Source organism: Montipora capricornis, chromosome 6 (genome assembly GCF_036669925.1).
Source record: "Montipora capricornis isolate CH-2021 chromosome 6, ASM3666992v2, whole genome shotgun sequence".
Classification (NCBI taxonomy): Eukaryota; Metazoa; Cnidaria; class Anthozoa; order Scleractinia; family Acroporidae; genus Montipora; species Montipora capricornis.
This window is the reverse complement of record NC_090888.1, coordinates 65330214-65357934: the sequence shown is the minus strand read 5'-3', so window position 1 is coordinate 65357934 and position 27721 is coordinate 65330214. Positions and strand designations below refer to the sequence as shown.

General features: G+C 39.0%; 2 protein-coding genes across 4 annotated transcripts in view; both read right to left on the bottom strand.

Annotated features, from left to right (window-relative positions):
- The window catches only part of LOC138052910 (aldo-keto reductase family 1 member B1-like), a 12596-nt gene extending 691 nt beyond the window's left edge, over positions 1-11905 (bottom strand). Inside the window, exons 1-8 of one of the 3 annotated variants that reach the window (XM_068899509.1) lie at positions 11669-11904; positions 9850-9905; positions 8164-8346; positions 7504-7591; positions 5542-5643; positions 3466-3583; positions 2322-2378; positions 1289-1422 (exon numbers count right to left, since the gene is read on the bottom strand). In XM_068899509.1, coding sequence (XP_068755610.1) covers positions 1289-1422; positions 2322-2378; positions 3466-3583; positions 5542-5643; positions 7504-7591; positions 8164-8346; positions 9850-9905; positions 11669-11671 — 741 coding nt within the window. In that variant the 5' untranslated portion in view covers positions 11672-11904. Of the gene's footprint in view, positions 1-1288; positions 1423-2321; positions 2379-3465; positions 3584-5541; positions 5644-7503; positions 7592-8163; positions 8347-9849; positions 9906-11133; positions 11284-11668 lie in introns of those variants that run through there. The other 2 variants (XM_068899508.1, XM_068899510.1) reach the window with 2 other exon arrangements.
- A 2212-nt stretch (positions 11906-14117) lies between these two features.
- On the bottom strand, positions 14118-25831 carry LOC138052909 (aldo/keto reductase slr0942-like). The gene is made up of 9 exons (XM_068899507.1): positions 25702-25831; positions 23580-23635; positions 22910-23092; positions 21415-21502; positions 19949-20050; positions 18947-19064; positions 17108-17164; positions 16150-16289; positions 14118-14515 (listed from the first exon to the last, which is right to left on the bottom strand). The coding sequence occupies exons 1-9, from the start codon at positions 25702-25704 to the stop codon at positions 14288-14290; spliced, it is 975 nt and encodes a 324-aa protein (XP_068755608.1). The 5' UTR covers positions 25705-25831; the 3' UTR covers positions 14118-14287.
- Between the last annotated feature and the right edge of the window lie 1890 nt (positions 25832-27721).

Below are 27721 nucleotides of genomic sequence, written 5' to 3'. Positions count from 1 at the left end.
TATGAGAGACGATGATTCAGATTCAAGGGAAAAAAAAAGGAAAGGAAAGGAACTTTATTTAAGTGTCTAGTAGATTTAGCGCTGGAGCACTAATTGGGGACACTGTAAAGTGAAATTAACAATTAACACAACGAGTCAAACGTTGGTTTTTGAGGAGAGGGGAAACCGGAGTACCCGAAGACAACCTCTCGGTGCAGAGTAGAGAACCAACAAACTCAAAGGTTTTTCTTTCATTTCAATTTTCTAGCCGCGCAATCGAAGCCCTGCCAGCGACGTCAGGTGGCTGTTAGTGTCCCAGACGAAACGATAAAAAGTTTGTAAGTACCCTCGTCCACTTTTAACACGACAAGGTGACCATTGAGTTCGGTTTGGTAACGAGTCTTTGTTTGGTAACGTCGTCAGGAACGACAAACAAACATAAACAAAGCCTCGTTATGAAGCCACAAACATGAAAGACTTGTTGCCAAAGTGAAACCGGACTCAACGGTCGCATTGTCGTGTTCAAGTGTACCAGGATCTTTTCCATGGTTTTATCGTTTCGTCTGGAACACTAACATACGCCTGACGTTGCTAGCAGGGCTTCGATTGCGCGGCTAGCGGATTGAAATGAAAGAAAAACCTTTGCCCTTGAATTCTACCAGGGAATTGTAATGGTGGGAAGATTTTATCGAGGAATGATTTGACTCAGTTTGATGGGCTCCTGAGAATTCAGTGTTCCGCCTCGGTATTTTGTTTTGACCGTTGACAACCGAGGAACTGATAATGGCTCAATTCCACACAAGAAGGAAGCGATCCACAATAGGTTAGGCTTTTAAATTGAGATTTCTTTCGGAAAATTATCTTCTCAGGTCGTCTATTGGGATTCCATACAAATCCTTATATTTTTGTTGGCTTTCCCTTTCAGCGAACTTGGGGTCCCTGTGGTAGTTTGTCTTTTTGAAAGTACTTGCAATTGACTAACCTCTGGTTTGGATTTAATTCCGGTTGTCCCGGATTCAACTCTACCACCCTTTGTAAATAGCCAACTGGTTGCCTCCTACCAGTTGGGGTTCTTAATCGTGTGTTTGAACAACCTCTTCCCCAGGGCACCAAAGCCAGGGAAAAGCGCCCTGGGGACGAGGTTGGTGCTCAATGTAAGTGGGGTGCCTGTGACTGTAACTTGCACTTCCAAAGTGCACTTCCACTATAAACAAAGCATTTACATTTATTTACATTTTATTTACATTTAGTAATTGAACGTAGGCATGGTTGAAAGTACTGAACGATTGAAAGAAATTAATTAACTCACCAAAGCGATTGTCGAGTTGTGTTTATCAGCAATGTTCTTCAACACCGGATCTTCCATCAAAATTGGTTCCTTAGATTTGTCCCCAAAAGGCCGATCAGGTGACCCCAGAGGAGAATAAGCTGTCACAACAATACCTGTAACGAAACAAGAAAGTTTTATTTAGCTTCCACTATTTCTTTTACGCTGGTCTTCTTTTACTTATCATCTCTCTCAGCTGATGCGTGGGCCGCATTCGACCTGAAGTACCGCTAAACTTTGTTTCTCTATTCAACGACCCCAAGAAAAAATTGTAAGAGAGGAGCTCAAGGCGCGCGCGCGGGGCACCATAATAGTAGTAAGAAAATCTGGCAACGATTTTGGTTCTGGTTTTGGGCGGTTTTTTCTTAGTAATTAGGTTTTCCCGCGATGTCTGACACTTGCAGACTGCAGACCACAGACTGCAGACTAACCCTAGCTAAATCACAGATAATGAAAGTTACCTAACCGTTTTTAAATGGGGTGCTTAGACTTAAATACTGTTTATCGGCGCTACTTGTAGGCAGTCTGCAGTTCTCACACATGTACACCTGTTTTCCCGTCTCATAAAAAAATGTCCCATAATAGAGGTCTCTATCCAGTTTTTGGCAATTTTCAACACGTGTAATAAAAGAAACATTTAAGTGAACTTTCAATAAAAGACATGCAGAAAAAAGAAGGGAAGGGAGGGAAGTACAAGATCCTGTTCCTCCTCTTTTAGTTATTTGCTTTTATTCATTTGTGTTTTTTTTTTAAGTAAATGCTAGTACTTAATTAACTTTAGTAATGCTAGCATTTTTTTTGTAAGGAATGTAAGTAAATGCAACGTTCGTTTTTTTTGTAGATTAAAAAAAAAAAAAGAAACAGTTTCAAGATTTCATTCGCTCGAATGTGATTTAAATTTCCATTTCGTGTCTGTCCAACAATTACAGGACTCATACTCGGCCATAACACCTTGAGGACCTTGAAAACTTATTCGTGCAAAACATCACTCACACATACACACGCAGACACTCACCTTTGCTGGCACAAAACTTTACAAGTTCTGGCTGAGCCAAATATGGGTGCAGTTCCACTATCAAAAGCAAATGTATTGACCAGATTTAAACAAAAAACATTATGAAAAGATAATTTTTCTGAGCGAAAAACATCACGAAAGACTTCTTGTCAAGTAATGACAAACGGGCAATGAAGACTGTTTTTTGCCTCAAAGAAAGAAACTGTACGTGATACCACTATACGAAACATAATATAACTCATTACCAAGAAAGAAGGATACAATACTCTTCCAAAAGTGTTCTTTTTTGTCCTTTTGTGAAACTATGGAGTACAATGGAAGGGTTCAAAGAGCAATCCTCTTCCACATCACTTTTTCTCTCTGTTTTTGAACGTTCCAGTACGTTAAAGGGTTCAGGTTACCGATTAATTAATAGCCCCTACTCGGTATCCAACTTAACGTTAACCTAAAAATTACTTAAATTGAAACCACACAAATCAAAGCTTTATGACGAAATCCAATGTCTGTCGAGCATACATAATTTTAGTTTCAAACAACAGAGAATAAACTTTGAAAACCTGTTAGACTGAACAGTTTGCAAAAATCACAATTGCAATCCACTTTTAATCTTTTATTTTTCTGCCTCCTTTTTTTGTATTTGCTGTTTTACTCAAACCTCTCTTCCTTTTTAAGGAGTTACTTTTCCGTTTCCCTCGATTTGGTTGCCAGTTTCCAGTCGCTGAATTTGGCTACATGACATAACAACCTCCTCCTCAAAGTTGCCCGTATGTAAAGTTTGATCAAGCAATAATAATTTGTTATGATATCGCAAATATATGTATTTAGTAAAATCCAACTAGTGGTCTATTATCAATGCTGCGTTCTGATTGGTTGAGCTACTAGTAGGCTATTTGTTATAGCCCACTAGTAGCGAAAAGCGCCGGCTTTGAAAACCAAAACAACAATTCAAGTCTAGCTTTAACTAGCGAAAGATGTTTTGTCTCGATATTTTTTTGACCAACTAGTTGGATTTTACTAAAACAATTATTCCTCTCGCCCTCATGGCCTCTGAGTCAATAGCCCATTCGGCCTTCGGCCTCATGGGCTATTGACTCACAGCCCATTCGGGCTCGAGGAATAATTGTTAAATATTTTTTCATCAAACCTTGGTTACAAGCTGGTACTATGTTGGCAGTTTCCAAGAGATTTGTTATCTTCTTGATGGTAAAGTTTGAGATTCCAATGGCTTTGCAAAGACCTTGTTTCACAAGTTGCTCCATGGCCTTTCAAGAATTACACAGCGATGTTTGAGATCGATGAAATTGATTAAACTATTAAACTCCAGTACACAGAACGTTTAATAAGATTTCAAAAAGTATTGCATTCAAATCAATCCCAAAGTGTATCTGTCAACAATATTTGTTACTTGCAAGTTCAACAAATGGCTCTATTCGCAAGGACGATTACCACGGCTACGAGAACGCCACAAAACAATAGGTTTAATGAGCAAAAACAAAAGCTCTGCACGCCTTGCACGTGCGTATTAAATTATGGCACATTTCTTTGCCGTCCTCCTCCTGTCAACGACGTGAATTGTCAGATACGTCCAGGCTTGACCCTAATTAGATGCACTCGGATTTCAATAAGCGTCACGAAGTGTCCCCTTGCTCTTCTCACCAACTTCAACATCACTCGTCTCTCAGAATACAGACAATTTACGTCACAAAGTGTCCCCCAAATGCTGCTCTTTAAGTAAAGATTAACTGCTGCATTTACCCAAAGCTAAAAATAACGCTAACCTTTACGTTTACCTTATTGTTGAAAATAGGTAGCAAATGCTTAGACTTAAAGAGACACTTCGTGTTTTTGGGATGTCAAAATTGGGCGTGCATCTAATTAGGGTCAAACCTGGACATAGGTGAAATTGACCAGATTTGAGGTTGTGTAGAGGACGTGAGAACCTGACGAAACATTTTTAATTTTCTCCCCAAACAACAACACCGTTCATGCTAATTTTATTCTTGCAATGTTGATACACTCTGACACCTGCTTCTTCTGCAGTTTCTTCACAGACCTTGCTCACAAATTTGGACTGTTATTACTATTGTTTTTGAGTAAATCAGATTACTAAGCTCCATTTCACAACATGGTGAAAATGCAACAGACAGTCGGTGAAAATGAATATTTTACGGGCTCTAGGGTGAAAAAAAAAGGGTGAGCACAAATTCAAGTTTTGGAATTATTGAAATATCACAATGGTAGTTGTAACAAAAGTTGCAAACACTGAGAGGAAAAGATGGATAAAAACTGCAATAGAAATGTTTGGCCGATAATGACATCCCACTGCTTCATTTTATGGCACAATACCAATGATGTTCAGTTAAATTACAAATTTTAAAAAAAAAAAAAGAGAAAATTCTTTCCTTGGAATTTGGGTATGTCAAATTTTGCTTAAGCGGCAATTGGTAAAGACAGCTGGGGGGAGACCTCTTTTTCACAGTACCAAGACCTCGTAACTCGCTCGTAACTCGAGCGTTAGCCCTTCGTCAGAGCAAATAGAGAAATTGTGGGTGTTGTTGGTCTTTATGCGGGAGTGGAAGAGCTTTGCCGTTGGTGGAAATATGGTAACATGAATTTGTGAATAAAACAATGGATGAGAGGCGCTTCATCGATTCCGTGAAGATAGAGTGTACCTACATGTAGTTGCTAGGTGAATTTTTGTTCCAAATTCTTGTGGCTTTCTGTGTTTCTCTGATATAAGGATAGGCCGCAAATTGTCATGTTGTGGTGGGAGTGATTAGGAAGATTAAAATGGCGCGCAACTGGTTTTGGTTTTGGTTGTGTGGTTTTTTTCTACATCTCGTAGGTGTTCGCGAAAGCGCTCCGCCAATCTTCTCCCTGTTTCGCCTATGTAGATCTTTTTGCATAGTGTGCAGGTTATGCAGTAGATGACGTTTGCGGAGATGCATGTAAAGTAGTCAGTGATTTTAACGGATCGATTCGGTCCTGAGATCTTAAACATGTTAGAAATAACCGCATAAAAACCAACAATACCCGCAATTCCTCTATTCGCTCTGACGAAGGGCTAACACTCGAAACGTCAGCTTTCCAAATCATTCACGGTGGCAATTCGACCTTTATCAACACGTTTGATAAAACCAAATTTTTCTGTTTCACTCTCCCACCGACACAGCACCACAGTTTCTTTAGAAACTAGAAATTGTTTTTTTCTGAAACTCACCTCCCATGTCTTTGCCATTTTTTCTTTTGAATAACCAAGAGTTCCTTCAGCCACGGAGTGAGGAAAAGGTGCCTCCTTCTTGAAAGCAATTGGAAAATGGATCTATTCATAATAAAATGGCGAAATCAGAAAGACTATTGCAAACATATTCACTATTTACTAAAGTCCACTAGTCAGAATAATCCTGTGAACGATTAAATTAATGTCCCTCAAAATCTTTTTTTTTTTACACTATACTTATTCTTGTAATCACTATCATGCATCATCATCATCATCCTTGGTCACATGATGATGCGATGTAACAGTTGTATTGTTATCCTATGAGAGCGGGCTATAGATACTATTAACAGCCAAGGCCCCACAGGAATTCTTTCCACCCTTTAAGTGAAAGTGCATGTACTTTCATCAAGATCCTATCCATTCCCAATAAGGTAACTGTCTTTTGTAGGAACATTGCCTTAAGGTAATTCCCTTGAAATTGTTCTACAACTTGGCATAATTAACATTCATGATATGAACATTAAAAAAATGCAATAAAAAAATGGGGTCACCGTGCTTGTATAGGTGTCAGCAGGCTCTTAAAATGGGGTATTTTTACCGTTGTTTTCGCGTTAAAAATTCGAATCACATTCATACAGAATTAAGTCTTGGTTACTTCAAAGACACAAAATTTTATTTTGAAAATAAAGCTTCTTTTATTTACATAAGCAGTAATTGCTTCATTTACGCCGTCTTTGATTCCTTGGTTGTGGGAATAGTGCACTTTTTGGGACAGCTCCGTGGTTAGCTTGCAGTGGTCGCTTCGGGTAAAATACACCCAGTGCGGAACTGTTTTCCAAAAAAAATTCATGTTCTACTATCAAACTTTTTATCTTCTTTAAATATGTTCTTTATTAGAATGTTCTTAGCAAATACCTGAGGAAAAAAAATCGGGGGTCACCGTGCTCGGTTGAGAGAAAAGAACATTTATTTTGTTATCGGGTTTAGTTTGAGCGAGATCTCTTGCGTTTTGTATGCGCACGTGCTCATGTGCGCGCGCTAATAACGACGCGAAAATCGTGCGCAGTAGGGATGCGCAATGCAATACTAAGGAATTACCTTAACTGTGGTCATCTGCAAAGACTTTCCACTCATGCATTAACTTAAATGGAAGTTGTGCTTCATTCCGAAGACTTATTTTTTTATGTCACTCATTTTCAATCTAGAAGTACTGATTTTGCTCTGCAGATCTGAGTAATCAGGCTGCTCACAGTTATCACAGGTCAAATATCCACAGTTCATAATTACTCACTTTCGTTACTCTTTTTATTCTTAACGATGAAATGATATATATGAAATGGTCATATATGAACTGCGGATATGAAATCAAGTGAAGCCGTGATCTTCGCAGTTATGAACACAATTTTTGCAATTACGTAAAGAAGCCTAAAAATTTCAGGACTTCAACTGGGTTTGAACCCGTGATCTCGCGATACCGGTGCGACGCTCTAACCAACTGAGCTATGAAGCCACTGACATTAGGAGCTGGTCATTTGTGGGTTCTAATGTTCCCACGAGGAATAAATTAACGATATATATGAAATAGATCATATATGAACTGAGGATATGAAATCAAGTGAAGCTGTGATCTTCGCAGTTATCAACGCAATTTTTGCCATTGCGTAAAGAAGCCTGAAAATTTCAGGACTTCAACGGGGTTAGAACTCGTAACCTCGCGATATCGGTGCAAAAATTGCGTTCATAAATGAGAAGATCACAGCTTCACGATCTTTTCATTCTGATCAATTCTTTTCGCTTATAATTTTTAGCTTTATCCGAGGAGTAACTGTGGCTAGAGGCCATTTTTGTTCTGACCTGTGTCACTTAAATTAATAATAAAAATTGAATTGAATTGAATTGCAAACACAAAATTCTAGAATTCCCATAACTCATACAATAATTATCGATAATAAGACAACTCACAAGATATAGGTCCAGGTACTTCAACTGCAAATTTTTCAGAGTTGTTTGACAAGCTGGTAATACATCCTCTGGGGCTTGACTGTCACACCTAATTTCAGGAAGAATTATTGATTCAGATCCAACTTTTGTGCCATAAGACAAAATTTAAACCAACATGTAAAAGGTAGTCATTTGAGCATAAAAGGGCTTTTTTCTAATATAAAGTACCGCTTGAAACTATTAGACTAAGTACATTTGCACACGATAATAGTCATGAACCTCGTCTTTGCCTATAGTGTCTACTGCGAATTAATCACCTAGGTTGGACAAAAACGGCAACCAAGGCAAAGACGAAAGCAACCGAATGCCGAGGCCGATTTAATTGCGGTTATTGTGCCCGAAGAAAACAGTGGTTGCAAAGCATTGTTTAATGTTATCTCAAATAGCTCCCCAAGGTGAATAATGAATATGTAAACTGCTTTTCACAGCAACGACGCAACACAACGTACCGTCATGAAAGCCTGTATACACTGTATGGTCGTCTCGCGTTGTGACAGAGAACCATTACCACAGATGAGGTTTTACCTCGGTCAAACTGGAGATTGAATCCGCGGTTTCACCTAGTCAGAACCGTGACAAATACACAAATAGTTTCGAGCGGTACTGTAATTTACATTGTACCAGAGTTTAGATACGATGAAGAGATCTTCACGTTTAATTTTCCCCTCATTAAAGACTTCAGTCAAGTTTTCACCAATTTCATCCTCATTGCCATGTACATGGGCACAGTCAATGTGTTTGTATCCATTTTCTATAGCAATCTTCACAGCTTTACCAACTTGACCCTTCATTGACATCCACGTTCTGCGAGCAAAAGAACAGTTATGGTTACCATAATACAACTAACCATACATTAATTCAAAGAAAGAATACAATTTTCATTATGACTGCAAGGGCTTGTAACAATAATAATTATTATTATCAATGCAGAACTGCCCTCTGTAAAACACGCCCATTTGCAGGCTAAATGGAAAAAGTACAAAAAAGGGTTACGTTTTTGCAAACGTTGGCCATGTAGCACTTAATTTATTTCAACAGAATTAACTATTAGAGGGTAATGTGAAGTGCTAGTTTTCTACCCATATGAACCATGCGAGCATTAGCCCAGTACTAATGGAAATGGGCCCACACAAGGACAGAGAAAAAAATCTGATCAGGGTGGGAATTGAACCCATGATCTTCGGGTGAGATCACCGCTGCTCTACCGACTGATCTTGTAACAGTGTAACCCAAAGGTTGTGGGTTCAATTCCCACCCTGGTCAGAGTTTTTCTCTGTCCTTGTGTGGGCCCATTTCCATTAGACTAAGTATAGGGGTAATGCTCACATGGTTCATATGGGTAGAAAATTAGCACTTCACATTACCCTGGAAATGGAATGGAAAAAGCTCTGGCTGAAAATGAATTTGCTGCCCTGATTCTGATCAAATAACTTCACTCGGCCAATAAGATCCTAAGGATACCATTTCAATGCCAGAGTTGGTGCAAATTGTTGTGGATGAGTTTGCACTAATACTCACTTTATAGTTCTGTAGTGAACGTTTGGTGTTTATAGATTTTATTTTAAAATGGAAGAATTATCAGATTCTCAGCTTTTTTCTGGTCAAAACTTGGACTTAAACAACAAGCAACTGGATGAAATTCAGCAAAAAGCTCAAGCACAAAACACCAATAGAGCAACTGAGTGGGAAATGAGAAAGTTTGAGAAATGGTGTGAGAAAAGAAAAAAATACTGTGACACTGGATCTTAAAACAGTAAGTCCAACGGACCTGTCTGAATGAGAGAAATTCTGCCAAAGTTCTTCGCTGAAGTGAAAACAGAGAAAGACCAAGCATAATAACTCCAAGTGTATTGACTGGGATTAGAGCAGCCATTCGTCGCCATCTAGCCTGGCAGCGATCCACTCAGCCGGAGTTCACATAAACATTTTGCAAGACAGTGAATTCATGTCTGCCAACAAAATGTTTGAAACAGAGGCCAAGCCATTTGTGAAAGAAAACAATGTGAGACCAAAACAAATTATCTAGTATTCAGTTAGGAGACATACAGAAATTGAATCAATACTTCTGATCATGGAAGGGCTGTGGGACAGGGTTTGGAAAGATGCGGAAAAGTGAGTTGAGTTTGTTTGGTTTTCGTTGTGTTTTTGCATTTGTGTTAACATTTTTTCTGAATATGTATGATTTGGCCTTATGTATTGATAACAATAATCACATGACTTTTGTCAGAAGACCGCTAATTTCGAGCACTGACAATAAGGAGATCACTGATATTGCTCAATACAGTGGAAGGAACAACCTGAACTCACCCCAATGCAATAGAGGGCATAAAAGTTCCATTGTTAAGTTTGACACTTGCCTGGGCCTATTTCATGAAGATTAAAAAAATAATTAAAGTACAAATTCATTGAATCATTCTGTAACCTTAAAGTCCCTATGACGCTTATTTTTTTCCCCGTTTTTTAACTTTTTGTTTAAATATCTATAGTACCTGGAATGTAGTGCTTAAAAAAATTACTCCATAGTGACTATCCATGCATTTTAGGAGGTGTTTGATTTAAACGCTAAAATTTTGGCCGAACCAGTTTGGCCCTGGTAACTAATGATGTCAAAAAAGTACCGGGGGTAACCTTTTTTGACATCATTAGTTACCAGGGTGGCCAAACATGTGCAACATGTTGTGCCCAACAGTGTTGCAAGATGTTGTGTTGAAATGTTGCATTTGGCCAGGCATTTAGGTCGATTTAACCAACCAACCCAGGGATGTGTGACCTTTCAAGATTTTCACTAACTGTAGGTAAATTGAAACCTGCGATAAATTTTCCTCACACAATTTTGCCACGGTGTCTGACATTTGCAGACTGCCTACAAATAGCACTGATAAACACTGCGCACCAGTGGCTCAGTTGGTTGAGTACCGGGCTGTCACTTGAGGTCGTGAGTTCAACTCCAGCCGGACCAACACTCAGGGTCTTTAAATAACTGAGGAGAAAGTGCTGCCTTTGTAATTACATCTGCAAATGGTTAGACTCTCTAGTCTTTTCGGATAAGGACAATAAGCCGGATGTCCCGTCTCACAACCCTTCAATGTTCATAATCCCGTGGGACGTAAAAGAACCCGCACACTTGTCGCAAAGAGTAGGGCATGTAGTTCCAGGTGTTGTGGTCTGTCTTCTGTGATGTATCATGGTTGGGAGGGTAAATGCTTGGAGAAATTTATAGCTACACCAAGCTACTCTAAAAATCCGAGGGTAAATAAAGATATATGATATGAACATTATTGAAGTCTAAGCACCCATTTCAAATAGCACTGATAAACATTATTTAAGTTTAAAGGCCCACCTTCAACCGACAGGCTTTCGACCGTTTGTTTTTGTTATGGAAATTCGTATTTCTTATCGCAGCGATCTAATTGGATGAATCTCGGATTCGGGTGGAATTTTCATGTATGAAAATTGTTCCGAGGCACACAATGCCTGTCGGTTGAAGGTGGGCCTTTAAGAATCTTTCAATAATTGTGATTTAGGGTTAGTCTGCAGTCTGCAGTCTGCAAATGCCAGACACCAATTTTGCCCTAGGTAAATCGGTTTTACCTTGGTAAAAGTCTGCAGTGTGACCACAGCTATTGTCGAATTGTCGATCGCGTCATGGATCCAAGCCATAATTGTATTTGGCTTTTAGTGCTCAAGACATTTACACAGTTAATGGCATGACAATTTTTTCCCTTCGTCATGTTTTAAAATTAGTTTAGCTTGCAGCGCGCAAAAACGAAAACACAAACAAATCAACTTTTAGAACACGACCGCGGGACTGCGGGAGCAAGCGTTCCATGTCACGCAATCGTGGCCGGGTATTCTGAAGTCGCTCCTAATGTAAAAAACGTTAATACAGTCAGAAAATTCATCTGACATAGGCACAGTCGACGATTCTCATGATTTCAGACATCGAGTTTATCAGCCGTTGACTGTAGACTGTATAAAGTCACTTGAGGGGATACATGTCGTCTTACAAATTGCAACTTAATTGGAAGGAAAAGAAAAAAATGGACAAATCCATTTTTCCTGTATCTGCACAAAATAAGCTTAAATTAAGCTTACGTTGTTTAAAAGGTTAGTTACATAAACTCACCATGATGCATCAACACACTCAATTGCAAAAAGATCTCCCCTTGACAGCACCGGGACAATTGAATTACGACAACTAGTACGTATACAAGCAACCACACCGTCACGCACTGTCATTAATGTGACAACCAGTAGCTTATTGGCCATGGAGGTGAAAACTGCTTTTGTCACACGAACAGAAAAAAACCGTCATAATGCATAATCTTGCCACCACTTCTTTAAGTGTATTGAGAAAGCCTGGCAAGGAATTCTCAAATCCAGGCTCTCTCAAATGTCGAACCAACGTCAGGCCCCGTCAGGCCAGCTTGTTTCACGCAAGCCGAGCCTCTAGTGTCGCTCAAGGTTGATGGGCTCCTGGCGTGACGCGAAAAACAGGCACGCCTTAAATCCCCATCAGCAGCGATAACCTGTTACTTTTATGACCTTTTATTAATCGACATACATGGAAAAAATCAGTTCTGATTAGCAAAGAGAAAAGCAATTTTCCGGTGACACACCAGAAAGACGGTACTTCAGATTATTCAGAGGAGAGAAACAAAACAAGCAACAGCTATTCTGATTGGTCAATGGACACTCTATCAATTCCTGGGTGGCACAAAAATGTGAATATCCGATATTGTGAGTCGCATGTGCTCCTTCTGCACAAATTATATGATACACTGTCTCAAATGATATGCTGTCTTTCGAAATATTTTAATGCATATCATTAACAAGTAATCACATGATTTTTTTCCCTGCAATTTGGAAGAAATAAGCACTGCGAAGTGCTCGAGCCCAAACCTTCGGGCTTATTACGTGTCTCAAGTCAGCCATGACTTATTTGTGGTATGGAATGTTTGAGATTTGCTTGCAACGATGTTCCATTTCGAAGGTTTACGCATCCCAGTGCAGTAAGAACATTTTGCCTGAAAAACGGGTAATGACTTGTGTCTTTTCTTATGATGGTTTGTTTTTCCAGCAATAGCAAAGATAAGGACAGCGAAAGAATGTCTTGATCTGCATATTTTGTACCGCAATATACAAGTACCATGCATAGCTGGTGGGAGGTATAAGCCACGCAATGAATGGGGACGGGTGCTAAGTTATTTCACAGCGCCCCTCCCCATTCTCCGCCCGGCTTATGCCTCTCCCGGCAGCTGATGCGGGTCGAGGTGGTGGTCGATTTTTAGACCTTATTTGAAATGCGGAATAGCATGAAATGAAAGTTGGAAAGATCCTTGCGGTTGGTTGAGCAAACTAATTAATAGCCCACCGTCGATACATTAAAATGCTGTCCTAAACAAAAGGCATCATCTCGAAGCTCTGAGGAAAACATAGCAAATTATGGCTCATTTTTTGTATTTTAAGAGTCAACTTCCCAAAAGACGTCCCGATGACGTCAGGTGAAAACCACCAAAGGCCACGTGACTACCAGGTTTTATGGTTAAATTTGAATATTGTTTTGTTTAGAAATCTCCCTTGAGAATTGTGAGCCAAGGGAAACGGAAATGAGCCGAGAAATTTGACCATAAGGCCTCGTAGTCTTGCCTGAATACTCGGCCTATGGAGTGTTTCCACTCACGTGATAAGTAACTTTGTTTTTGCACCGAAGCAAAAGAAAACGTTTGCATGATAATAGAGCTCAATAGAGGTTTTGCAGGGCAGCCATGTTGCATGCCAGGAAAAATAGATTATTTTTCCTATGGGAACAAATGTTCTTTCTAATGCAAAACATTTTCATTGTTCCTGGCAGGCAACATAGCTGCCGTGCAAAACCTCTATTACTGGAGGATTAGCTGGGAACATCAACAAGGCCGCCATTCCTTTGTTTAGGGACACCAACATGGCCGCCGTGACGTCACGTGAAAACATTCTATTTGCGAGTTTCTGCAATTTAAACATCATTCTCGTTCCCAGATCCCATTGTTTCTCTTGGCCAGCGGGACCCTCACATGAGAAAAAGGCAGAAAAAGAAAGGCTCTGGAGGCAGAAAATTCATACAAGAGCTGTGGTTTACTACGTATTATTTCACCTAGAAATTTACAACATATATGAACTCCAGAAGTCCTAGAATCTGGAACTGCAAATTCTGTCTCCAGCGCCTTTCGTTTTCTGGTGCGAAGGCACCGCCAGCTTAGAGAAACGATGGGATCTGGGAACGAGAATGTTCAAATACGTGAAACTTAAAATATAGTCTATAAAAACCATTCGTTCACCTTGTACAAATAGGTACGGGATAACCTAGAACTGAACATTATGCTCATCGATCCACTTGTCAAAACAAGCAGATTGCTTTCTTGGTTTTGAGGAACAGGTTCCTGGAGCCAGGTCCTTCCCATCTTTTAAAGTAGCGCGGCTAAGTCGACAGTTAATCTTTTTCGTCGTGCTTGTAGTTAAAAAAAGATTGCAATTACGTAAAGAACCAACCGAATGTCTTCGCACGTGATTTACGGTTTAAGTTAGCACACGAAATATCTTTTACGAAAGTTTACTTCATTTGCCTCAGTTTCAAACGTATCTCACACATGTTTTCCCCTGACTTACAGTGATTGCTTCATTCTACGCTTACATTACTTCACTCTACTACTATGTAATTCTTGGCTTGGCCGGTGAAACCTCGCCGTCTTTGCCTCTTTAGTGTAGCTCAGTAATATTCACCATCCCAATAATTTTCAGGAATTTCTTCAGGTTTGTCACGATACATCCAAGTCTGTGTTAGGTATCTGTGACGTACTCCAATGTTTTCAATCGCCTTCATGTCATCTTCGTCCAGGTTTAAATCTAGAGCTTTCAAATTTTCCTTGATGTGGTTCTCCGAGACAGCCTTGGGAAGCACCGGAATTTTGCGGTTAATTCCCCAAGCTAAAGCAACCTATGAAAAAATCGCATTAACTTGTTAGAAACCTGTAAACACGCGGAGAGGTTCGGAAGCGGTGTAACCTTCGTTTTCACTTATGCCCAGAAATGACTCTAATAGGCCATTTCCGAGTTCACGTCTGCCTGCTCTTCAAAGCGAGTTTAAGTGCGAAGTTTTTGTGATGGTAATTAGTTCTACTTTACAATGAATGAAAACTAATTTTCATAAGAAACCCTTCGCACTTAGACTCGCTTTGAAGAGGAGGCAGACGTGCATGAACCCTGAAATGGCCTATTAGATGCACGCCCAATTTTGACATCCAGCGAGAATTCTCCCTTTTACCTTGGTAGGAAAGTCCCCTATTAGCATCTCTTGAGGATTACGAAAGATTTCATCCAGCAACGCCTCCCGGAATGCTACACTGGCAAAGTAAACTAAACTTGGAGCAAATTCTGGAGATCACCACACAAGGGAAAAGACAGATATCCAGTTGAGGATCTGCAGTGTTCACCTCTGCACACGGATTTTAAAATGGTTAGCCTTCCAATGAATCTGACGCTTGCCTCTAGGAAACTACTTTTGAAACAGACTATTTTCCCAATCCCATTATGTAATACGTTTTGGGGGGTTCTTTACACGCACAAAAAAATACAAGTTATTTACTCTTGGGACCGTATTGTATTCAGTGAACTGGCTATCCATTGTTGTTTTTGATCCAAATACAGCCGTAACACTCAATGTCCAAAAACCAGATTTTGCACGTCTAGCCTCTCATTCAGTGTGAGGCTAGACGTGCAAAGACAATGCAAAGACAAAGCCTTTATTCCCCACGGACTCCAAAATGGCTTCCGAGTGATAAAGGTGAATAACCCCCCAAAATGAAATGGGATTTGCGAAAATAGCGAATTTTTAGCAGCAGCTCATTTCCAAGTGAGAAATGAGTCAGTTATTCGGCGCAAAAGGTGAAGGTGATTTTGGTGGATCACGCGCAGCGTATTTCTAACAACCCATAATATTGGTCGTATTTATACTAGAGACAATCTTACAGACGTGCTAACGTCTTACAGACTTGCTAACAGACGAATCAGCTGAAGACGAAGTTTGTCCATAATTCGTCTAAACACCATATCTATATCGAGACGAATTGAAGACGATTTTATCCGTCTTAGACGGATACTTCGTCTTAGACGAGTTATTAGTCTCTAGTATTAATTCCACCACAAAAGCGAAAAGAAAGGACATATACAGCAGTATAACAAAAACAACACGTTACTGAATTACTCGGGCCAGTTTTTTGCTCTAAAACTACGTTAAACATTGAGAAGGACAAAGGTATAGAAAAAAAAAAGCTTAGAGATGAATTCCGACGAGGCATTTGAGTTAACGAACTTCAACCTAGGCAAATGACGTTGAGGAAGAAGAAATGAACGTGAGCATGCATGGCTAATAAGTATTACGGTCAATTCGCCCGAAAGTCGGCTCGCCCGACGGCGACTCGCCCGGATAGAAAGATGATACAATCCTTCTGCTTGGTTTAACTACCATCGAGCGAATCATCTCTAGTTCCGGGCGAGTCGACTTCCGGGCAAATCGACTGGTTACGGCCAATGATAATGCACAAGGAAAAGAAGCCTTGATAATTAGCTCACCAAAGCGATTGTCGTGTTGTGTTTATCAGCAATTTTCTTCAGCACAGTGTCCTCCAACAAAACTGGATCTTTAGATTTGTCTCCGAAAGTTGATGGTCGATCAGGTGAACCCAAAGGAGAATACGCTGTCACTACTATGTCTGTAACGAAGCAAAATATTTTTTTATGTAGTATATATAGTTTACTTTTTCTCTTACTTTTTAAAACTTTTCAGTGATTATTATATCTCTCGGCAGGCCGTACTAAACCGAACGGATCATTACCTTATATAAGACCTTGTTTTTGTTGCTCGATTCATCGTGCCAAACGCTGGAATTCTAGAGGCACTCGACCCTAAGCGGGTCGTGGAATCTGCACGCCTTGTTTTTCTCCTTTGTATTTGGTAACAAGTCAGCGAGGAAGGGGAAATAAACCATCCTAAAAACCCATGGAATCACCCAAGACAACACACAAAATGACAGGTAAGCGGACTTTACCTGTCAATAAAACGGAGATTGCGATTTGTGGTTGTTATGGGCTCAATTACCAGCCGCTGTTTCGGGAAATGAGCTAGCGTTCATTCTTCTCGGGCAGGATACCCGAACTCGAATGAGCGGCGGAAATAGAGCCTATGGTTTTTAAAGAACATTTCCCTTGATCAATTGAATCAAACCGAGATCGACCGTTGCAAATTACAGTCAATGTACGAGATCAATAACTGTATCAAATACTGTGACATCATGTGGCCTCGAGAATCTTGTCTGCCTCGGGTTTCTTCGCATTTGCTTAAATTGCTTCACAAACTGCGATGATCTCTTGCTTAGAGAGTCAGTTGTAATGAGCAGTTTTCCTTTGCTTTACAAGCCTTGAGGACCTTGAGACTTACACTATGTAGTGACAATATTGTTGCAGGAAAATAATAATAATAATAATAATAATAATAATAATAATAATAATAATAATAATATCACACACTCACCTTTGCTGGAACTAAACTTTAGAAGTTCGTGCTGCGGCAAATATGGGTGCAGTTCCACTATAAAAAGAAAACGTTAGACTAAATGAAACTTTGCACCGCGTGCTTTGTTTTCGAATGTTGTGATTAGTTCTAATAAGCTGCGAGGGTTGGATGGTGGTTGGTTTATGGCCTGTCTTAGTTCTTACCGGTACATATGGAGTACCAACTCCAAGACAGTATGTTAACGTTTGTGTGTTCTTTGAACACGACAGTAGTAATTGCTTAAACATTGAGGACATTGTAAACCTTACCTTGAATATTAAAAAAAACAAATTTCGTTATATTTTCCCCAGCTCAAAGAAAACTCACTTTTCAGCCAAACATCACGATATTTGATAATGCTAACAACAAGTATGTCTCTCTCGAGCGTAAAGAGTTTGTGAAATACCTTGGAATCTTTATTGACCGAAATCTACATGTGACCTGGAAACACCATATTGATCATGTAGCTTTTAAAATAAGTCGATATGTACGTTTACTATCAAAATTGCATTATTATGTCACAACCCATACTTCTAACCATTTATCGCTCTCTCATTTCACCACATCTAACCTATCGCTTGTTAGCCTGGGGCTACACCTGTAAGTCTACCTTTGGGAAGCTCTTTATATTACAAAAACGTGCCCCTAGATTTATTTATTTTCAAACAACACGCAGTACCTTTAATTATCGAAGCCGGTGTTTTACCATTGAAATTTTCATTTTTTAAGATCATAGCTAATTTACTGTATGACGTTAGGCACAAAATAATACCTAGTAGAATTCAAAAGCAGTTTCAAGATATTTCTAATATCCAGCCTCATTTCACTCGATCCTCTGCTTCAAACAATTTCTATACGCAAAGCATTCAGCTAAATTCTTTCCCACGAACTGGATCAACTATCTGGAATGGAATCCTCTCATCTTAACGCTAAGAAATCTTAGAAAGAACGACTTCACAAGGAAACCAACAAGTGTACTTTTCAAGTAAAGCTATGATCCTCGCAGTTATGGACGCAACTTTGACAATTGCGCAGAGAAGCCTGAAAGATTCAGGACTTCAACGGGGTTTGAACTTGTGACCTCGCGATACCGGTGCGACGGTCTAACCAACTGAGCTATGAAGCCACTGATCTGACTGATGTTGGGAGCTGGTCATTTGTGGGTTCTAATTTTCACCTGAGGAATGAATCAATAAACGAATTGATATATGAAATGAATCATACACTGAACTGCGGATATTTTAATTTCTGCAGACTCTTATCTAGAAACTTGCGAAATTATTTATAGAATAAAGCATTTTGCCAAACGATATTGGTCTTAATAGTTAAATGATAATCTTAGTTCAATTAATGTACTTTAAATGCACCTAATGAATTCCCTATCACTGCTATTCCTCTGCTCTTTTATTCAGAAGAATCTTAACTTGACATTTGTGATATCCTTCATCTACATTGTAGAGTAAACCATTTTGTCAAACATTATTGAATCTTAAGATTATCAGCAATCAATTAACTAGAATCTCAAATCCACTGTCGCTCTTGTGCAGTGACATTATTCTTAAGTGTTAAATATTTGCTTTTATAATCTTTGTCATTGTACATGTTAATTAACCATTTCATCTTTGCTTCACCCAACTCGATTAGCTTTGCTAAATTTGGGTGGACAAATCTTTCATTGTAACTAGTATTGTATGTGATAAACGTTGTTGCTGTTGTTGTTGTTCACAAATATCAAAAAGCATCACCCACTATCTTCATTGCAACCTTATACACATGTAGGTATAACATTTAAGATAATTTTTTTATCAATAATTATACCTTGGTTACATGCTGGTGCTATTTTGGCAGTTTCCAGAAGACTTGCTGTCTTCTTGATGGTAAAGTTTGAGATTCCAATGGCTTTGCAAAGACCTTGTTCCACAAGTTGCTCCATGGCCTTTCAAGATATACATACACAGTGATATTTTAGATCTTCAAAAAAGACTAAACTAAACATTATTACCGTAAATCCTTTATTAAGCCCCCCTCTCAAATAAGCCCCCTTCTCTAATATGTCCCCCCCCCCCCTTTCAGAGGAAGAAAGTTATGAAGCTCCCTCTCTCCCATTCAAGCACCCCCTCCCCCCTCTACCGTCCCACCTTATTCTTCATAACCAAGTCAATAAATTATAGACTTTATTTATTAACCCAATGACCCCTAGGTGTGGGAATTAATGTATTTTAATATGTCTAATGCCAGACGTTTTTTCTCATCGATGGGGGAAGTCCAGGGCGGTTCAGGTTTAAGCACGATGCTAACACTTCATGTGGACTGATCCGGTATGGTTTATTCACACGTGCCGGAAGTTTGGATTTTGTGCCCACAAGTGAACAAAAATGTTGCAAACAACTTGTACAACATCACTCAAATCTCCACATTGGACAGTCATTGCCCTAGTCCAAAACACCTAGTCAGCCCCCTTTTTTATCGCTACTGGTAATGCTTTTTGCTTAATTAAATAAGCAACCCCCCCTCAAACTTGCTTGAAATAAATAAGCCCCCCTCCCCCATCCAGGTGAGTGATTACATAATTGTAGTCCCTGAGTATGACTGTTTAGGATGACATTGACTGACTTTTCAACAACATGAGCAGAAGTCATCTTCAGAGTCACGACTCTGAAGGTGACTGACTCTCAGGTTGTCAAAATGTCAATGTCATCCTGACCCCGTCACTATTACAATATTAGTATAGAGGAAAAGGATAGGTGATTCTTTCATTCCTTTTAACAAATTGGGGCACTTGTATTTTACATCTATTCGCCATCTCTTGCTGACACTCACCTTCCAAGTCTTCTGCATATTTTCTTCTGAATAACCAAGAATTCCTTCAGCTACGCAGTGAGGAAAAGGTGACTCTTTCTTGAAAGCTATTGGAATGTGGATCTATTGAAAACAAAATGTTACAACGATTTCATTCTGTTAACTGTACAATGCATTGCTTGGATTAAGACAGAAATGTTACTTCTATACAAAATATACACATATGAGAACCAATCACCCGCAGATACATTTACATTACATTGATGTCCCCATTATAAACCCTTTGACGTCCAAACCGGCCGAAACCGGCCAGACTTAATATTTGACTCTGTCTAACACCAGACGATTTTGCTCATCAATGGAGAACCCCTGGGAGCCAATGGGTTAACGCAAAATGGAATTTTTCCCCAAGTGTACATTAATTAAATCATTATCTATAAGGATTGAAGTGCCCCTAACCCAAAGAATTTTTTTGTCACTAAAATGAATCTTTGCACCTGTTCAAAATGCACTCTGGCCATTTTTTCTTTTTTCTAAGAAATCCTGCCTTTTTATAGGCTTCAAAACTTGTAAAAACCAAGGATCTTTTGTTCACGACCGAGTGAGAAGGAGAGTGGGTCTATTCCTGATTTGACGTCACAAACTGATTTACATTTTCATTAACTCCTTGTAAACATGCATGCAAAGTAGTTTGTGACGTCAAAGCAGGAATAGACCCACTCCCCTTCTGACTCGGTCGTGAACAAAGATGCTTGGTTTTTCGCAAGTTTTAAAGCCTACAAAAACGCAGGATTTGTTAGGAAAAGGAAAAAATGGTCGCAATGCCTTTCGAACAGGTGCAAAGATTCTTTTTAGCAAAAAATATAAATTCTGGGGTTAGGGGCACTTTAAGCTCCTGTCTGGTTTACTGGTTCAATGAATTCTTTCCCAGTTTTGATGGAAAAGAATGGCTAAAACACTAATGCATTGCTTTCCAAGGTTAGGAAGGTTTTCGCAGACCATTGCCAATTTTTATTCAGGACCAACATGCTCATATGTTTTAATTTACACACATGCATTATTGTTACCTTTACAGCGTAAACTTTACGCAAAATGTAGGATTCTAAATAAAGATTAATATTTAGTTAAGTATAATTATTTAATTATACCACACAAGCACAAATTAAAGTGCCCTCCACGCCCATTGACTGGCTAACTCGGAGGTGATTGGCCAAGTACCATTCACCTCTGTGTAGCCGGCGCCTGATATTTGAAGTTTCCAACCACATTTTACAAAAATAACGTAGCTTTTTGGTTCACTTTTTATTCAACTTGTGTGATTTATACACTGTACTAATTTAAAACAATATTATTCACCTCAGTGTCGGTGAAAGTGGTGGATATTTACCAAGCCGTGAAGTAGCGAAGTGAAATGATATCCACCACTATTTACATGTATGTCCACTTCCGTGAATAATAATTATTACTGTAAACTACAAGTAACTCACAAGATATAGGTCTAGGTACTTTAAACGCAAATTTTTCAGGGTTGTCTGGCAAGCTGGTAATACATCCTCTGGTGCCTGACTGTTACACCTAATTTCAGCAAAAAAATGTTAGGCAAAGGAATTGATACTAAAAGATTCAATAAGAATTTTCTCTGTTCAAATCAAGGATGGTGTTATCTAATGAAAAGGAAAGGAAAAAAGGAAAGGAACTTTAATAGATCGTTTTCACGTGACGTCATCACCTTCCAAAATCTAAAACTAAAGATCCACCAAAGTTTTTATCCTCATCAGGCATAAGAGGCGGCATATCTATATCTGTTGACAATTTCACAGCTCAATAGCGTGCTTCGTTTGGAAACCAGAGCATTTTGAATTTCCGGATTATGTAGGTGCGTGACACAAAGCTACAATCAAGTTTGTTGAAAAATATATACTTATCTCATGATTTTGAGCCCTTTTAGAAGTTAGAGCATTAGGAAAATTGCTTATGTAAATGCTTGTTTTTTCAGTAGTGATAATCAGTCGCCTAGATAGCCAAAGTAAGTTCCAGATGTTTACACTATTTTCCGGCCGCCATATTGGTGTACCACTGAGGTACACCAATATGGCGTTTTTATACTGGGCTCTGTAAATTTCTGCGAAACATTTCGACGAATATCTGAAGTTTGGGGAAACGCAGAGGCCTAAAACTTGGACAAGTGTCTTATTTCTTTATCTTCTATAAGATAACAATTTCTTAGCGTTTTGCACTGGATAGTTTTTGATCTATTTTTTTTATTGCGTGACAGTGAAAACGATCTATTAAGTGTCTAGTCATTCTAGCGCTGGCCAACACATTAATTGGGGACACTGTCAACTGAAAGTAACAATTAATGCAAAAAATTAATCAGACAGGTCAAATGTTGGTTTTTGAGGAGAGGGGAAACCAGAGTATCCAGAGAAAACCTCTCAGTGCAGAGTGGAGAACAAACAAACTCAACCCACATATGACGCAGAGTCTTGAAATCGAACCCTGGCCACATTGGTGTGAGGTAAGTGCTCTCAGCACTGCACCATCCCTGCAACTGAAGTTCTAATTAAATTTTATGACACCCGCAGAATTTATGACACAGTCTCAACTCAACCTAATAAAACCTAGTGTCTACAGTAATTTCTACAAGCAGTCAGCTCTACCTAGTTTGTAAAAAAAAATGAACAAAACAGACCAAACATATTTTTTCTCTGCCATGATTCTGAAATGGAAAATAATTATACGAAAGTCCTGCATTATCTAGAACTAAGACTATGAAGCAATCTTCAAGGCAAAATGTTGCCAGAGTTAACAAAACAATAAGTTACAGCATAGTAAAGCCTAAAAATATCTGGGGTTCAGTTGCCTTCAGTTAATTTTTCCCATGCAGGTTCATTGCCAAAATAATAATTCTAAGAATTTTTTCCATAATTTTCCCTTGAAAATTCACTTTGGACAGTAGTTACTGTACTGCATTTAATTTACCAGAGTTTAGATACGATGAAGAGATCTTCACGTTTAACTTTCCCCTCATCAAAGACTTCAGTGAGTGTTTCACCAATTTCATCCTCATTGGCATAAACATGTGCACAATCAATGTGTTTGTATCCATTTTCTATGGCAATCCTGACAGCTTTACCAACTTCACCCTTCTGTGACTTCCACGTTCTGCAAGCACAAGCACAAGCACAGTACTGTAAATAATACAACCATAGTGCTTCAATTGCTACATTTAGTCCAAGTAAAAAAAAAATTCTAAATTTATGCTTTTAAGTTGTTTCAGGGAGCCAGTAGCCAGTGCCCTTCATCATCTTCTAGGATTGCAAGTTAATTAACCTTTTGTAACTTAATTGATATGGATCTCAAATGTCCAGTAAAAAAGATCAAAACAAAATTTCTTATTAACCCTGGCCATTGACTCCCGGGGGTTCCCCACTGATGAGTAAGATCATTAGGCATTGGAGTAAAGTACTAAGTACAGCCGGTGCACGCAGCTTAGGAGTCAAACGTTTAATCTTGTTAGCTTCCCAAAGTTCATCACACACAAAGAGTCTTGTTTTAAAAAGTCCTATTCCTGCTACTGCCGTGCGGGAAAGAGTAACAAGAATATGCATGCTGCTAATTACATGTATAAAAGGTCTGACAATCAACTCACCCCAATCCAATCAAGGGCATTAGGGCTCCATTGCTAAGCTTGACTGTTGCCCTGGCCTATATCACCAAGACATAAAATACAGGTTTTAAAAAATGTTATCATGCAAATACACCCAGGCAGCAGCATTGATATTAGGCCCCTTCAACACTTAATCACACATGGGCGTAGCCAGGATTTTTCAAAGGGGGGGTCACACTGTGTCAAACAGAGGGTACTCACATTTTTGCAACCTGAATATTGTAGGTTGTTTGCATAAAAAAAGGCTTACAAAGGGGGGGTCACGGGCACCCCAGGACCCTCCCCTAGCTACGCCCTTGTCACAAAGTATCTGCTTTTGGTGTCATTGAAAAATTAAAATTATGTTTATCGATCCATCTACGTCCACGCTACCCATTTCGCAGTGTTTTCAACTGTCCACACTAAAATGCAGGAAACTCTGAATGTCATACGCCTGTTGAACACAATGCATTATGCCGAAAGGGATGAAACCCACAAGATCAGGTGGGGACTTTGACCAGAAACAAAAATTTGGAGTCAAACTTTCCAACCCTTGGAAAGTTCCCCACCTTGGGATGAGGTTTTGAGTTCAAAGTTACCCACCAGAATGAGAATTTCAAGCCATCTGAGGTAGAGTATACATGTACAGCATGCATTTGACAAGACTTCATCAACGATAGTGGCGAGTTCTGCTTTCCTTACATGAAATTAATCTACTTATAAAGCCTCAAAAACAAGACTCCTTTTGATTTTGTTTTCTTTAATACCGGTACATGTAACTTGCACTCAGTTGATGCATTCACAAACCTCAAAATACTACCACTCACTTTTCCAGAGCCAACATGTAAAATCATTCCAGTTTTTTAAGAATCCAAAAATTTCAATTTAGAACATAAAAGTTGAACTTCATTCGGGTCTTCAAGTTATCATCGTCCCTCCTGCTGCTGTTCAAACTCCACAAGGACTCATATCCAAGCTTCCAACATTCAACAGCCTGGTCGCTTTTCATTGTCAAACATCGTTCAAACTTCCCCACAAGAGGACCAGCAGTTTTTAGCATCATTCAAATTACTTCCCGATACTGTTTTTAGCACTGTTGAAAGTTCCCGACCCTGAGGCCATCATTTATGTTCAAGCTATGAAAAAGGTTTGCTAAAATTACCCCTTGGGGCATGCACAGATGATCAAAGTCCCCATGGTCCCCCACCATATTGGCATATAACATTGATAGCATATTAGTGTGGACAGGGCCCTTAAAGAATGTTCCTTTCCACTGCAGGTAGGGGAGTGATAAACATGTATACATAGCTAGTTTCCAGGCTTTGGATCATTTATTCTTAAGCTTTTTGCCACACAGAACTATGAATCCAAGTTATTCGTCTTCTAGAGCTCATTTAGGGACGCTGATGCGAGTTCGGGTGCATGTGGCATTAGACAGGCTATGTCACGTTATTTTAGGGTGTTAAGGGAAATCTTAAGTTTATCACTAGTTTAAAACTCGGAAATAGTAATGTTGTAAATTATCGTTACATCCTTGTGATACCCATGGTTTTAAGGATAATAAAGATAGATGTAGATCACAAACAAGATGATCATAAGAAAACACGGCCTAATATCAAGGCGATTTGACATACGTGTAAACTCGAAAAAATTCGGGCCTACTTTTTTCAAGATTACCCAAATGCAATCCGTTTCAATTTTCTCCATTTGTGTCCATCCATTCTTCTCTTTCCTTTTACGTTGTGCAACGGTTTTATTAAGTGGTTATTGCAATGTTTCATTCTACTTTTTGCGCATTTTGGGTGTCATGCAATTACATGTACATCATTTTGCGTGACAAAGCCTTACGTGTAAATATTTGCTTAGTCATGTTGTAGAGCGCTCAGTTTGTAACATTTAAACTCTTTGAAAAACAATTACGACTTCATTTAATTAAAAAAAAGGTACATAAGCCTAAATGAAAGCTTGATCAGCAAAATTCATTTGACACAGGTACAGACCAGGGCGCACACTCCTTTCAAAAACCTCCGGTTCGGGGTATCGAATGGACAGTGACTGGTTTCGTAAAATGTTATGGAGAAGAAAAAATAGAATTTTTTTTTGTAAAGTTAGTTACCAAGCTCACCATGGTATATTAACACACTTGTAAACAGACTTTCCCTTGGCAGCGAAGGCGGAATGAAGACAAACACAGACCACGTACACGCGCGAGGGCCGACCACGACGGTGATTTCTCTGGCAGTGTGATGTTAGAGTCTGGAAACGAAGATTACACAATCGCTGTGAACTCGGCCACACCCCTTCCAGGGAAGCCAACAGAGTCCGAGACTATTCTGAGTGCAGTCGACAGGGCAGTCGTAGGGCTAAAGCCCCCGAACTAAAAGGTCGTAAGTTCGACTTCCTCAAAGGAGTATTTGAAATTTTTCCTAGTATCCCTGAGTCAATTCTTCATTTATTTTATACCCAGGTTGACACATACCAAAAGCGAAATTTTTCCCAGTGGACATGTCACATGCACTTGATCGTAGAAGCAACCGAAATCGATTAGTAAAAAGTAAAAGAGTTGTTTTGCGAGATTGTGTTAGTAAAAAAATAAAGAATAATTTATGCTTATGATAGGTCATGATAGGGATGATCATGTGTATTCCGAAGATGAAATACATATTTAAAAAATTTATGAAAAAATTATTTTAAAATGGTTGCAGTGGAGGTTGCGGTCTCTCAAAATTTTGTTGATGCTGATTTGCTTTCATATGCGAGAAAGAAAATCTGCTTCAAACCCCTATGAGAGGCGTATAAACTATTTACGAGATACCTTGAACCCAGCGCAAAAGCTTCCTCTTTGTCAAAACTGAGAAACTAGTGCACCGATTTCGTGGATTAGTGTAAAAACAATTCTGACAGACCCCTCAAATCTTTCTACACAACGTGACATGAACGTTTACACAAGAAAATCACGTGATCTTTCCTTTGACTCTGCAACGTCAAACCTCAAAAATCTTTTCCGCTTTTCGAATCAAGTTCATTCGTATAATACTAGGTTCTCTTCTGCCGGTAATTACTTGATAAACCATCCAGAACTAACTTAATGCTCGGGGAGTGCAGCGGAATAATGGAATAAGAACAACGGAATTTTGTGGGCCCGGGGGAGGGAGGGGGGGGGAGAACTTCCATATAAAAACTATTGGGATGCTATCGCTCAAAACTATGGAATTCGCTGAATAAGACAACACCTGAGCTCAATCATAAGTGTTTTAATAGAGTAATCCGAATCAAATATGTTCCGCTATCTTTTTTAGCTTCTGAGGATGCTTATATTGATTCACCTAATAATATTGTTCAGAAATTTACATCAATATCTTCACAACGACCTCCAAGCTCCATCTTCTAATAGTGTTATATATTTTTTTAATCATTTTATATATATATATACTTTTTTTTATTGTACTTTTTTTTTTTTTCGCTATCTAAACCTTACTCATTTTTCTGCAACTTGTGCTCATATTTTTGTGGCTACTTTTCATTTTACTCTCTTTTATTTTGTTCAAACTTGTCAACCTGTGATGACAACCTTTTTTTTCTGTCGCCTCCCGCCTTGACTAGCCAATGAAGCGACCATTTGTATTTTTTTCTTATTTTAGTAGTAAATAAAATTAAAAGTTTAAGTTGTATCAAGATTTATTTTGCACAAAGCACGGTAAAAAACCATACCTTGTATAGTTTCAATTTTACGTAAGCCTTATTCGTGGGTTTATAGACCTTTATACAACAAAAATTGCTTTCAAGTTGCAAGTAAAAATTTACTCCTGAAGGACACTCAGGCTTGCAATTGTTAATCATATTTCAATAACAAACTGCGCAATCACGGCTCTACAATACAATAGTTCTCTACAATTTTCAAGGTCTTATGACTACCACTAGCCAGCCCTTTACCGTTTTCTAAATCTTTCTAGTTACTTTAAGGCCCAGTAATACGGGCAACATTTTCCGTGCATGCCATTAGTCGCGCAACAATGTTGCGTTGCAAGTTGAGATCGTTTGTTGCGTGTATTACCACCTTCTTACGCAACAAACTTTCATGTTGCAAAAAGCAGACGTCGCTTTTCCTTTTTGCAACATGAAAATTTGTTGCGCAAGAGGGTGGT

Bases quoted from the DNA above. Each gene is read 5' to 3' on its own strand.
- LOC138052909 (XM_068899507.1), bottom strand. The intron at 16,290-17,107 runs GTGAGTGTGTGA...GCTTCGTTACAG, and splicing joins AAAGTTTAGTTCCAGCAAAG to ACATAGTAGTGACAGCGTAT. The intron at 14,516-16,149 runs GTGAGCTAATTA...ATTTTTTCATAG, and splicing joins ACAACACGACAATCGCTTTG to GTTGCTTTAGCTTGGGGAAT.